The 14,354-nt window shown below is 44.6% G+C and overlaps 1 protein-coding gene across 2 annotated transcripts; it reads left to right on the top strand.

The window, feature by feature from the left end:
* The first annotated feature begins 61 nt into the window (after nucleotides 1–61).
* Nucleotides 62–14,354, top strand: LOC141909610 (YTH domain-containing family protein 1-like). 2 transcript variants are annotated; one of them, XM_074800116.1, is made up of 5 exons: nucleotides 62–281; nucleotides 1,540–1,564; nucleotides 9,507–9,568; nucleotides 10,979–12,535; nucleotides 12,732–14,354. In XM_074800116.1, the coding sequence occupies exons 1-5, from the start codon at nucleotides 258–260 to the stop codon at nucleotides 12,795–12,797; spliced, it is 1,734 nt and encodes a 577-aa protein (XP_074656217.1). In that variant the 5' UTR covers nucleotides 62–257; the 3' UTR covers nucleotides 12,798–14,354. The 2 variants fall into 2 exon arrangements, with proteins under 2 accessions (XP_074656217.1, XP_074656216.1); XM_074800115.1 differs by lacking the exons at nucleotides 62–281; nucleotides 1,540–1,564 and adding an exon at nucleotides 7,584–8,270.

Here is a 14,354-nt window from a genome sequence, read left to right on the forward strand (position 1 = left end):
CGAATTAACCCGGGATCGAAATTAATTAAAGATGACGTCACCGCGCGAGCGGTCACGTGATTCCGCCATATTGTCGAGCTCGGTGAGGATTCTCGGTGAATTTTAGTGAATTTCGGACCCGATTTCGGACCTAAGGAGCCACGACAGACTACCGATAGCAACTGATTCGCATTCAGACGTCGGCTAGGATTAATTACGGACAGATTTTGACTGTATAAACGGTGTGAATATTGGATTAAACGGCGTGTTTTAAAGTGATGTCTAACGGACTCGATCACCAGGTGTGTGTGGCTACACGAGACAGACCTAGTTCTCTCTCTCTGCTCGTCTATCCTAGAGATTCATGCAGCCTTTTTAGGGATATCTCGCAGATTTCCACGCGTCTACGGATTCAAATATTAGTTTGAAGGGTTTACCGGGGTTTAGAAGTGTTCAGAAGAGCTCTTGTTTTTTGTTAACATCACAATTCTCTAAATTGCTGCCCCCTTTTTTAAAGCCTTTTCGATCCTAATCCTTGGCCTTTCGTCATTGACCGCAATCTTATAATGGACTCACGTCGAGCGGATCTTCATCCAATGTTGTTAGACTGCAGCCTCTTTGACTCTACCGGCTATTCGTCACACGTCGTGACTTAAAAAGTCGTTGCGGTCAGACTGGTTTCGAAGCGTATGTTCCAGTGAAGGAAAAATAGCTTTTTCTGATAACAAATTCCCTACCAACCAATTTTTTTATCGAGTTTACATAAAATACTTATTCCTGGGTCGGTAGAGCGTATTATGCAGCGGTAATATCAAATATGGTTATGGTCGAAATTCCGGAAACATGACCTACCGATCGAAACCTGTCACTCAGATGACAGACCTACGTCAAAGCCCTGTATTCCAATGATGCTACGTCTATGACCGAGGGGCCAGTTGCGCGGTGGTGACTCCAGTCCAAATGTCGTCTTAAATCTTTTCAAAACTGATCTTAAATAGTTAGATTGGCTCTAGAGCTAAGTTGGTCTTAGGCTGGTCTTAAGCCTAAACCATGACTATGCAACCGGCCCCTGCTCCCTTGCTGACCTTTGTATCCAGATCCCCTTCTTATCATAGTCGACTCCTTGTAAAGGATTCAAAACAAATCGCCACATGCATTCTTCTACAGCTTAACTAGTAAAAATGACAAAAACTTCATGCGCCCTATGACTCCTTGTTTCCCTGAAGACCTCCTATTAGAAATAGGTAATCAGAAATTAGTGTAGTTTTGGTAGTTGCACAATAAATAGGCTACGCCTTAGACCGGTACAGATGGGACCTGGAACATTGTTTTTTACCTGTTTAGGTGGTAACTTAATTAGAAACAGAGTTTATGTAGGCCTATGTGATTCCGGACCGACCAGTACCCCGGGAACCGAGGCTGCGACCAGTAGTTTCGTGAATAGATAGACTCGTCGGCGACGTTAGAATAACATTTCGATTAACGTGCGTTTGTTTGTTTTCTCTTTTCTTTTCATGTTCTGCTTCGTCGATTCAAAAACTGGTCTCATTCATCGCGCAGAGAAATAAAGGGCAATCTAGCATAGGTATGTATGGTAAAACTATCCGCGCTATCACGCGGTACTACCACCCCCCCCTTTCTAGCCTATCGCTTAATGAATCGTATACAGATCTCAGAAAATTGGAAGGCTGGAGTCCAGTTCCACGGTTGTAAGTTAGAGTTAACACTTAAGTTAAAGTTAGTTCATTTTCATCATGAGTTTACTCGCAGTTAAATCTTAACTCGGAACTGTGGAACTGGACTCTCGAGTCCGGAAGAAAAAAATGAAGGCATTCTTCGGATAAAGTCACTAGTGGGGTATCTCCCTCAGTCCCTTTTCGATATTTTTGAAGGAATGCATAGGCCCTATAATTACGAAATGATGCAGTTTCCTTGAGTGAGATGAGCGCCAAATTTGCAGCTACCTTCGTATGGCAGCATCAGGGTCAGATCGTCGACACCTGTTTATCCTGAATATTGATATGAACTTCGTAATTGCTGTGTAATGCTGCCCAGTTTTGAGTAGGCCTATAGCAGATGGGTTGGTAGATATGTTGATTCTGGATACCTTAATTTCTGGGCTTTTTTAAGTTTTTAAATATAGTCGAACCTGCTTAATCTGGATTTTAGTCTAATTGCAGTACGTTTGTTCATCATTTTACATGAGAATGACTTAAAATTCGCATTTCCCGTAAACTGGATAAATTTTGTTGTTGTTCTGAATGATCTGAATTCGGCGTTTCTGGTCGAACCTACGTCGGGGTATGATGTTCGTGACGTGGGAAAACGAAAAATCGTCGGACCTCCCGAAAATCGTATCGACCATTCGATAAAAGCAATTCCATAATTACCTAAAACATTTCGGCTGATGCCACAAGTTTATGCATGTGTGGTCAGCGCCACCACACAACAGATAGCTCAGACAATGCTTGAATAATGTGGACAAGTTCAACTTTAAAAAGTGGAAACGCGTGTTTATTACCTGAGAAATGAATACGAGATCGTGAAATTTTATGTCGTATAACTGGGAGTTTAACGTGATATCGTACTTAGGCAGACATTTTTATAGGAAAATCCTTTAAGAAATTCCGGGAATTCTATAATTCGACGTTTTCGTATACCTGAAGGCCTTCTACATGAGAGGAAAAATCCGAAACAAGGAAAATATGTCCAAAAAAGGGCGGCTCTTTTTAAAAGAAGCTGCCTTTTTGGAAATCTTATTAAAAAGCCGGCTTTTCATCCGTGTAGATGCACGACCAATGAAAAGGCGACTCGGTTAAGTTCCTTAACAGATGGCAGCACTGTTCTTAGCTACCTCCTTATTTCCGGGTTACGATGTCGATAAAGTAAAACTTGAGGGAACAGCATCCATGTTATGCAAAGCAACGAAGCGCTCCATTATTATGATATATTGGTTAAGAATTCCTTTGATTAACCGATCAAAAATTCTTTTAACATGTTCAACCCGGGAATTAAACGGGTAGTACAATCACCACATCACAACGTTTGTGTAACCGAACATCTCACTTTCCCGAATTCGAGCGCGCCTTTCAAAATACGGGCTGCGCAAAAGCCAGTTCGAACGGAGCCGGCTTTTTAGTGCCTCCGCGTAGTAGATGGGCCTTGGGGTTTTCATAACAGGTCGAATCGTACCAATGCCTGTCTGCTGTTTGGATCTCATTCAAAACCTACTTGTCCTCACTTGGTGCAACAGGATTTAATGTTTACTGAAGGGGTGGTTCCGGGTCGTAGGTTGAAGCACGATACGGCTGTGTATTAGCTCGAATTCAAGTGTGGTTAGCAAGTGTGGTTTTTTTTTTTTTTTCGAGTCAACAAGGAACTGATTAGCCGGCTATGACTAGCCTATAGACCGCTCGACGAATATACGAATTTCTTTCCTAATTTGGGTGTAAGGTTTCTAAAAAAAAAACTACTCGCGTGGGGACAGGGTTGTAAATGTCAAGTTCATCTCGAAGAAAAGCGTTTAAAAAATGGGATTCACTCGAATGAATATCGGGGGGATTGAGCTGGATGGAAAAGTTTAGTAAAGCTAAATGACATTGTTTGTTTTGCTCAGTTAGTTGACAAACTAATAATTTGGTCAGTTTGATTTTATTTAGGCCTACATGTCTGAGACAGTAAAGACCTGTACTGGCACTAATCGGTGAAAGTAATAGTTTTGTTAAAAGATTAGTCTATAGCTTGAAATTAATTTATTTAATAATTTAACATCATCTTAAGTATAAAGGGCGGTCTGTGTTTGGAATGGAGTTCTTATTACCAAAAGGACATTCTACCAACTGAGCAATAGGCCTATTCGGATCGAAAAATATAAGATCATTTGAGGGTTTTGCTTAAAAACCGTGCTGTCCAATTCAGTGAAAAACTTAATGGATATAGTTAGAGTAATTATAAATTATAACGCATCAATATATATATATATTATCTGCTTAAGACTTATCGATTAAAGTCGTTTATTTGGCATCGAATGGCAATCGGTTAATTAATTAGATTTAGTTTATTCTCGACGAGATCGGTGGCTTCGGCCCGATGACGGCGACGGCTGGTTTATCGGTTGCCACGGTAACGGCTTCCCAGGGTTTCCACGGCAGCTGCGACGGGATGGAGCGAGATATTAGACAACGATTTCGTCGGTGATAAGAGGAGCGAACGCGCGGGGTCGGCGCGAGGACGCGGTCGAGTTCGTCGAGCGCTTGCAGAGTCGAGGAACTCGACTCGGTGTCTCTAGTCGTGGTAAAGCTGAGATTGTCGTGAAAATCTATCTCTTATTGCGGTAAAGTTGTGGTGCCCCTGATCTGAAATTCTGCCCCGGGTTTGCTGGAAATACCACGTAGGAGTTTGTGACGTGCAGAAGACACTGGCCTTATCTTACCGCGGTAAAGTTCGAGTCTCTTCCCTGAAATTCTACCCAGACTATAGAGCTTGCGTCAAATACGGGGTAAGAGTTTGCGGAATGTTAGACTCTGTCTCTTCTGCTGATAAAGTTGAGACCGATATGAAATTCTAATCCGAGTTTGCGTCAAATGCCCAGTGTACGAGTTTGAAAATACAGTTCAGTGTTTCCTACTGCGGTATAGTCGACAACGGGAAAGTTCTCAACCGAATTGGTGCCGAATAGCGGGTTTGAGATATACGGATTGACTTTCGTTCCTTACTGCTGTGAAGTCAAGAATCGTAAAGTTCTGAACTCGAACTGAGTTAGTGTCAAATAATGAGTTTAGAGAGTTTTAAACCGGGCTGTCTCTGCGTGAAGCTGTCTTTTAAGCTGACTCAAATTCTGAGTAAATGGTTAGGAGTAATACTGTAGACTCTGTCTCTTACTGCGGTATAGTTGAGACTGGTAAAGATCTACCCCGAGTTGGTGTCAAATCCTGTGCAATGAATTTATGCAATATAGTAGACTGTCTCTTATTGCGGTATAGTTGAGACTGGTAAAGATCTACCCCGAGTTGGTGTCAAATCCTGTGCAATGAATTTGTGCAATTCAGTAGACCGTCTCTTACTGCGGTATAGTTGAGACTGGTATAGATCTACCCCGTGTTGGTGTCAAATCCTGTGCAATGAATTTGTGCAATTCAGTAGACCGTCTCTTACTGCGGTATAGTTGAGACTGGTAAAAATCTACCCCGAGTTGGTGTCAAATCCTGTGCGATGAATTTGTGCAATACAGTAGACTCTTACTGCGGTATAGTTGAGACTGGTAAAGATCTACCCCCGAGTTGGTGTCCAGTCAAATCCTGAGTAATGAACTTGTGCGATATACAGTTGTTGACTCTGCCTGTAGTTCAAACTCCGAGAATAAGCACAAACCACAGCAGTCGGAGCAATCCCCATCTATTGGGTGGCTCCTAGGTCGCCCTCGAAATGCCCATATTATCGAAAACAGAAAATGTTATCAATTCGGAGAAAGCCCCGTGCCCCGAGGGAGGAGGGATGGCGAGTGCAGTGAGTAGATCATCGCGATGTTGGAGAGCCGAGGTATCAGGCATTTATTAGCACACAGTCTACAGTGCTATGGTCGCTCCCACCCGCCCTCGTACCAGCCAGCAACGCGCACAGTGTTGAATCCCGACACCGATAGTGATTAAGTTATGCGAGGAATGAATGCTATGGATATTCGCATTGTACACATTACACACACACACACACAAGCTTGCAAGCACACACAGATACACTCAGCTAGTGTATACAGTAGTCTAGTCTGGAATGGTCTCTTTCTCCGCGTGTGATAGCACTCGTTCATTCATGTCTGCGACGTGAATTCGTGATCGATGTCTTCGCGTACCGTGCCCTTTCTCGGAATCGCGTGGGAATAAATCTCGGGTCGCGCGGCCCCGTTATAACCTTTTCGGTTTTTTTCGACGGAGCCGCCGTGGATTAAAAAAAAAGAAGAAGTTTCTCGCTCGATATCGAGTTGAGCGCGCGCTTTAGTGTGACCGCTCGGTTGTCGCGAGCATTACGGAGCAGCCGGTTTCCCGACCCTATGTACGACCCGTGCGATCGCGCTCTGTTCGTACGAAGGGCACGACCGGTTGCTCGGAATATTAACCCATTAGCACTCAGGAATTTCTCTACTGTAGTATCAATAACTACTCGGAAAATTCAAGGGAAAATCCGAGTTCATCGCGATACCGAATAGCTCATTCGCTGTTTATTTTTGCGTTTGATGATTTTTTAGTAAATAATCGAGGCTTTCGCGTGATGTAAGATTCGAATGAGGTGGGCCACCAAAATCGTGTCCTTTTGGCCCCCCTTACGAAATTCATCCTGATTTACTACTTGGATTTGGAGTGTTCATACTCGAAATACTGGAGAATTTAGAATAGGAGGATGTTGATTTCTGTTTGGTCTTTCGAGGACTTAAGCGTCTAGTTTATCATAAGCTATCGGGTTCGAATCTCACTATAACCGTTTTTGTGCAGCGTATGAAAAAAGTGGAGGGGTGGATTGAGCAGTAAGGTAGGGCGGATACGGGCCACCCGAGAGTGCTAATGGACTAAAAACCAGCGAAGGTGATCTAAGATTTTCGATTTCGTTCTTCGTACGTTGAGGCTCGGATCGAGATATAGACGTCGGGTTGCTTTCTTAAACCTCTTATAGGTAACCATTTCGAGGTCCCGGTTCGTTTTTCCAGGGACGAAGCGCCGGGCTATTCGCGGCCGAAGTCGACTTTTAGGCGTCCGAATCCGAAAATTATCGAACGAGTCGTTGAATAGAAATTTAAGGTCCACTTTGGGGGCGTACTGAAAGCCAGAGTTGTTTTTGTGCCTATTTCACGGATAGCTGCGTATCACAGTGTGCCTAAAAACTGCGTATGCAAATGGCAGAGTGCAGTTTTCAGCTCGTCTGCACGGGCCTTTTCAAACGCATTTTGTCTGTCATTCGCCAAATATTTGACATGTTTGATATTTTTGACGCAGCATCGACTGCACTCTCGTGTGCGGGCAACTCAGCGCTATTTGCGTTTCATTCGTTGTCAATGCGCATGTGTCATTACTAAAAGAAAATGATGATAGCAGATAGCACCTGGAGGACTATCGCGGAATCCTCGCTTGCCTCGGTAGATGCCATTAAATTTACCGTCTCGTCAACTTGAAGTTCAAGCGCGTTGGACCCGATTCCGTGGACCTTTGTTTCAAATATAGGGACATAAGAATACTTCTCAGTTGCGGATTTGTGAATTGTATTAATATAAGGGGGTTTGTATTAGCGGGCCTTCTCTCTCTACTCTGCGGGTGGTTGGTCGCTAAAATGATGAATCCGCACCTCCTCTCGCTCCGGAAACGAATTAATGTCGTAAGAAATTAGCGCGTTTTTAATGATGCGAAAATCGCCGTTAAATTCGATATTATTTAAAGTCGGGAGGTGGGTGATTTTGTAAAGAAAAAGCTAGAAATCGGAGGAATCTGCCGAGATTTAAGTAGGTCACGCGTGTTGCATGAAATTGCATCCGTTGTGTGACATATTGTATTGTTGTTAATCGATTGGACTCTTATTTAGATCATGTCTGGTGGGGGGTTGGGGTGTTTGGCGGAAACAATGTGCATTTTTTTATCGGTGATTTGTGGGGTAAAAAGTAGGGAAAATATGAGTGGTTGTACCTAAAATACGCTGGTTGTACCTGCCGGTCTCTATGAAATATACGCTAGTTGCTATTTGTCATGATTCTGCGATGATCCGCTAAATGGCTTCAATTTCTCGCGCGTTTCAGTTTTAAACTCGAACCAATTTTCGATATGTATATAAACCGTGCACTGAGTGAGAAAGTGAATTTATCGATTACTCGATTATTTTCGTCTATAGATTTGGGGGCGCGTAAAAATCCGGTCGAAATTTCGAGAAATCGACGAATTTCCGCTACTAGCCACGAACAACCGATCGTATCGTCACACGCCATCTGGTGTCTGTCGAGCGTCGTCTAATTTTAAACCGTCGTCACACGCCATCTGGTGTCTGTCGAGCGTCGTCTAATTTTAAACCGTCGGTCGCGGTCGTCGGGCCGTTGTTGGCGGCGGCGACTGATTGTTGGACGTATTTTCAGTGGTCACCTCGTCGATTAGATCAGCGACCGGTGAATATAATTTGTTGGCTTGTAAATTGCAATCTTTAATTTACGGCGACGGAAGGATTTACACGGTTCGTCGTGGGAGAGAACGACCAGAGAGAGAGAGAGATGGAATTTCGCTACGCGGGTGCTGCAACCGCGATCACCACTGCCCATTATTACAGAGGTAAAAAAAAACCTAGACCGCGGGGGAGGGAGGGGGTGGTGGCCGCTTACCTGGAAATCGAGGAATGATCGAGGAAATTTGTTGAGATTGCTGTGTCGCGTATGATACACAGGGTTTCCGTCTTTTTCGTACGTATTTGATTGTGGTAATTGAGAGTTCTCCACGACCGTTTTTTGGAGGGCGGCCCGCTTTATTCACCCCTCTGAAAATCGTTGAACGGCGTTGTGTCGTTTGAAAAACGTGACAAAAACGACGGCTTTAAATCAACTGGCGCGCGATGGCTTCTCGTGTTTGATTCGTAGTATATGCTGTTTGTAGTTGAGATATGTATCTGGTAGTGTTAGGTCTTCTTTGTTCTGAGAATAAATTATACTGCTATATATATATATATATATATATATATATATATATATATATATATATATATATATATATATAATATATATATATATATATATATATATATATATATATATATATATGTATAAAATATTCAAAACTTGTGTTCTGGTATTTGTGCGTATTTAGAACGTATAAAGAACCCAGTGTTGATTGAATGGTTATGAATGGTTACTACACTGTATGGTGACTGACCTATTTAATTCGATACATGGCAGAAGGGTCAATGATAGATGATTCTTAATGTGATCTATCTATCTATTTTTTTATATGGGAAACCACCAGTATTTTATTAGCCCTTGAACAACAACAAGGAAGATTCTATACTTTCCCAGCTTATTGAGGGCCATATTTATTGTTACAGACTTTTCTGTGGAACCAGCGTCTAAATGATCAATATTTACCACGTGGATTTTTTAATGAAGGCGTATATTTTACCAATGCGGCTTCATTACTGTAGGCGCTATTTTGCTGATAACTATGATAAGATGATAAGATAAACTGATAAAAATAACAGAATTATTTTATGAGGTTTAGGATTTCAATAGGGTGAGGGGTAGGTTTAGGGTTTGTTTACAAGGATAGGGTTAGGGTAAGGTTGAGTGCTATGTGTAGTTAAAACATTTGGTGGGATTCCTTGAGCCTCAGTCTGGTGGTACGACGCTATGCTAGCGACATGCCAGCCTGGGTTCGAATAACTGCTATGTCCGCTCTTTTTACTCCTGTGTTCCGCACTTTCCTTGAATTTTTTAGAAGTCGGTGTGCGTGCCGCGTCGGCAAAATATCACCAGCCGTTTTTAATTGCGAACATCGTTTGCGTTTGATTTCTCGTTTCAGTTGCCAATGGATCTAAAGACCCGGTAAAGGATAGCTTCGACTCTTACCTCCAGCCTCACCAGGTAATGTACTCAAACGGATCGATTAACCCTTTCAGTGCTGACTAATCAATACCCTATAGTGCTGGAGATAATTTGAAAATTTTCGAAAATTCCACCCTAGTGTGCTGAATAACGGGAATACCACTATAGTGCATCTACACCGCGGCGCAGTGTATCTATTTCACTATGTTTGAGGTGCTGCCATTTTTCTAGAGAGATAATTACTAATTACATCAATACACCGCATTGCGGTGTATCTATCATTGATTTATACACTGCACTGCGGTGTAGACACACTGAAAGAGTTAAAGATTCGAACTAATTGCGACGTTTCGTCGTCTCCTTTCCTTAAACGGCATCCGCCTTTGCGATTCCCAGTGTAGCCTCTCTCAAGTGGGACAAGCGTTCACTGAGAAATGATATCCGACTTGAGCGTGTCTAGTGTAACTATATTAACGTGAACTCAGAATTAGCTCCGACGAATTTTGTCTGGTTCTAAAAGATCCCTACTTGCGGGGCGACCGGTACCGTCCTCCCGCTCGTATATAGCCTATCAATTTCAAGTCGGACATGTCATCGTTCTAGGACTTGACTTTCGAAGAGTCCAACATCTGATGTGGCTCTATTAACAGGGATGAAAATCTTCCGACCATAATAGACGGATTTCCGACCTCTTCTAACATTTTCTTTATTCCCGAGTTCAATGTAAATCGCCTCGATCGAACACTTCAATCGCATGCGTCACATCGGAGTGCTCCGTAGTTAGGAGTGCTCCCAAAGACGGTTTTCTGTGGTAGTTAGCACAACTGTGAAGTCGGAGAAACCAATATGGCGTCTCATTCAAAAAGCGGCTCTAATACAGACCCAAACTATTAACATTTTGACCAAAAGAAAGCTAGTTTTTTGGCTGAAAGTGACTGATTTTTGTTCCCCCGAAAAATTCTTTAAGAAAAAAAATATTTTCCGACTTTTTCAATATGGGCCGTTTTCAGCCCTGTATTAAAGACAGTCAGAAGATCTGACTTGAGCCGTCAATCTATGTCCAACTGTCCAACCGTCCAACTCGAATAGCACTTTCAAGTCAGACGTATAGAGCTGGAGAGTTCTGGACCCAGTTCCACAGTTGTGAGTTAGAGTTAACTCTTGAGTTAAAATTAGTTCATTTTGAATGAGTTCTGAGTTAAATCTTAACTCTGAACTGTGGAACTGGACCCTGGAAAGACCCGGACATCGCTTTTGAGAAAGCAGTCAATTTTCCAAAAAAGGAAAACTCATTAAAAATGGCTGAGATTACAAATTTGATTTTTTTTTTTCGAAAAAAATAGTACTCAAATTTCGTTAATTTCTCCTTTCCGAATACACTATTCTCGTTTGCCAGACGTTACCTAATGATCTATTTTCTAAAGGCGTTTTTCTTGCATCTCGTTTCAGACCGGTGTGTATAATTCAGGTCCGATGTCGAACGCGGCGAACGTGTCGTCCGACCCGTACATGAGTTACTACCCATCGTTTCCGTACTTGAACCAGGGCCTCGGCGACGGCGCCTGGTCGAACGGCGGCGACCCGATGTTCTCGATCGGCGGCTACGGCCAGGCGGTCAACAACGAGTACATGTCGAGCAACGGCATGTTCGGCGGCTTCGGCTACGGGCAGCCGGGCTTCGGTGGCTGGGACTTCCCGACGAGCGACTACACGTCGTGGGCGACGAGCTCGCAGCCGCAGCAGCAGCAGCAGCCGCCGGCGCTGTCGTCGTCGCGTAAGCCGGACACGCGCGCCGCGCCCGTCTACGAGGACTATTACAGCCACCCGGTCGACATGATGGTCGGCATGGACCCGTACGGCACGATGAACGGCGAGTCGGACTTATCGATGAAGGTGATCGATCACGGTTTAAAAAGCGTCACGATCAACGATCACCACCACCACCACCACGTGTCGGCCGTCGAGTCGGCGTCTTCGATTAAGGAGAACATTAAACCGCTACCCGGCGACAACCACGCGTCGTCGGCGGCGGTGTCGGGTGGCGTTGTGAGCGTCAGCGCCACCGGCGGCAGCGGTTCGAACGCGCCGAAGAAAATGTCGTGGGCGAGCATCGCGTCGCAGCCGCCGAAGCCGCAGCCGAAGTTGGCACCGCGTAGTTTCCCGCGCGCGCCCGTGCTGCCGTCGCGCGGCAACAACATGGACATCGGCACGTGGGATACGAAGGCACCGCCGCAAGCGCGTCAGGCGTGGAGCGCGACGACGCGCGGACGTGGGGGCGGCGGTGCGTACGCGAACGGACCTTCGCAGGCGGCGAGCGCGCACTCGCACGGCGGCGGCCCAGCGTCGAATAACAATAACACGGCGTTGGCGTCGTCGATGAATGCGGCGTCGTCGGGCGGCGGCGGCGCAGGCTTGGCGTCGAACGCGGCGGCGGTCGCCACGTCGAATCCCGTTCTGGAGAAGTTGAAGTCGGCGAATCAGTACAATCCGAAGGATTTCAATTTGCCGAAGAATGCGCGATTTTTCATCATCAAATCGTACTCGGAGGACGATATACACAGGAGTATCAAATACAGCATCTGGTGCAGCACCGAACACGGTAACAAACGTCTCGACCAGGCGTACCGCGACTGTGAGCGCAAGTACCCGATATTCTTGTACTTCAGCGTCAACGGTTCCGGACACTTTTGCGGCATGGGCCAGATGATGTCGAACTTGGACTACAACACGAACAGCAGCGTGTGGGCGCAGGACAAGTGGAAGGGACAGTTCGAGGTGAAGTGGATCTACGTGAAGGACGTGCCGAACAGCCAGCTGCGGCACATCCGGCTTGAGAACAACGAAAACAAGCCGGTGACGAACTCGCGCGACACGCAGGAGGTGAAATACGAGAAGGGCAAACAGGTGTGGAAGATCATGCACAACTATCGGCACACGACGTCCATATTCGACGATTTCATCCATTATGAAAAACGACAACAAGAAGACGAAGGGAAGCCGAATAAGGTACGCTTAGTTATTTTTTATCGCGGAAGGGAAGCAGGTTGTTTTAGTGGTGGGGAGGGGTTCTATATGCTAGGACTTGTTTCGCCGTTGGAAAGGGGGATAAGGGTGATTTCCGGTATACGGAGAACGCTGGTAAAGTGGTCTCGGCGGAAAGAAGTATCCCTCTTACAAATTGATTTCGATTATCTCGTTTCAGGGTGCGATGGACCAATCGCGTAGTTCCGGTCGCAACAACAAGGGCTCCTCGTCCAATCAGAATTAACTCCGCACGCGTGCGCGGACGTACGTACGTCGAGCCGAGAGATCGCGCGAGTAACGAGCGTCATTTTAATCAGGAATGAATAAGAAAAAAACTACGCGCAACAATCTACGACTACACTACTACTAAACTACTATTATTGCTATTACTACTACTACTACTACTTATGTTACAATGGTTAACGGGATCTGTGTTTATTAACGGAAAAACGTGCTGTAGTCGTATGCCCGCTCCGGCGGCCAGAGATTTTACGTCGTCGCTGTCACACACCGGGCGGGCGGTTTCGTTAGTTGTTGTTATTGTTGTTGCGTGCGTGTCATCGATGTCTCTCGGCTGCGGACGACAACGTCGACGACGGAAGAAAGATAATAATAATGATAATATGTTATACGATTTACGATACGAAAAAAATATTCGACGAATAATAAAGAAAGAACTTCTCTCGGATCGGAAAAAGAGAATAATAATAATAATAATGATTATAACGTTTATCTCACGTGAAATTGCGAAAACAATAAGAAGGACGACGGCAACCACTACGACGAGGGGCGTTCGGCAGGAAAACGAGCGAATTTATATTTGGTCGCGTTGTTTTTCATCGACGCAACGAGTTCGCTTGCGTTTTCCTTTTAATCTATATATTTTTTGCCTTTTTTTTTAAAGGTCGAAACCTACGCGGCGACCGATTCCGAAAAATGTTACGACGAATTCTCGATGGAAAAAGAAATGTGATTTTTTTTTTGTTTTGTTTTTTTTACGCTGGCTCGGCAAAAAATTTGTGATCTCCGATTGTTATTCGATGTGCGTGGATTTTTTTTTTTTTTTCGTAGTTTTTTCTCGTGCTCGGTTGTGTAAGTTCGTTTAGATTTGTCGCCGATAGATGGCAGCACTTACGTGCGTATCCACAACGCCGCTGCAGTAAACGTGGCTGTAGCTCGAGGCACAACTGGGACCGGCTAACTCGGTGCGAGGTAATGGAAGTCAGGAGTTAAGGGTAGGAAAAAATAAGTTATGTAGTCGTCAAGTTGGTTTTTACCGAGTTAGTCATAGGGTCCGAGTCGGCCGATGTTTACTGTACCAGCGTAACAATGGAGTTGATCCCTGTCCCTTGATTGTTAGATATAATATCGATGATAATTAGTGTTCGGGATTTCTGATAGGGGGGGTGCGGTGGTTGGGGTTGCCTAATGATTTATAAAACGCCCCCGTCCGGGAAAAATCGGAAGAAATTTTTTTAAAATTGCTGGCGCCTCGGGAGGGGCACTAGAGACATTTTTTAAATGCGGAAAGAAAGGGTTTGTGGGGTACGTAAAAATGTGCTGGTAAAAATCTACATGTGTGGGGGGGGCGGACGGGAGGAAGAGGGTCTGTTCGTGTCTCTGTGATTTTAAAATTGGTGAAGCCACAGCAACCACCAGGGGGAGCCATGTGTCTGCTCCTCGTACTGGATTATTATTATTATGAAAATTGTGACGTCATAAGAACAGTGAAAGAAGCAACGTTATTGTAAAATTATGATTATTATTTGAGTCCAATAAAAATTTGCTTTCAAAAATAGCG

Source organism: Tubulanus polymorphus, chromosome 8 (genome assembly GCF_964204645.1).
Source record: "Tubulanus polymorphus chromosome 8, tnTubPoly1.2, whole genome shotgun sequence".
Lineage (NCBI taxonomy): Eukaryota > Metazoa > Nemertea > Palaeonemertea > Tubulaniformes > Tubulanidae > Tubulanus > Tubulanus polymorphus.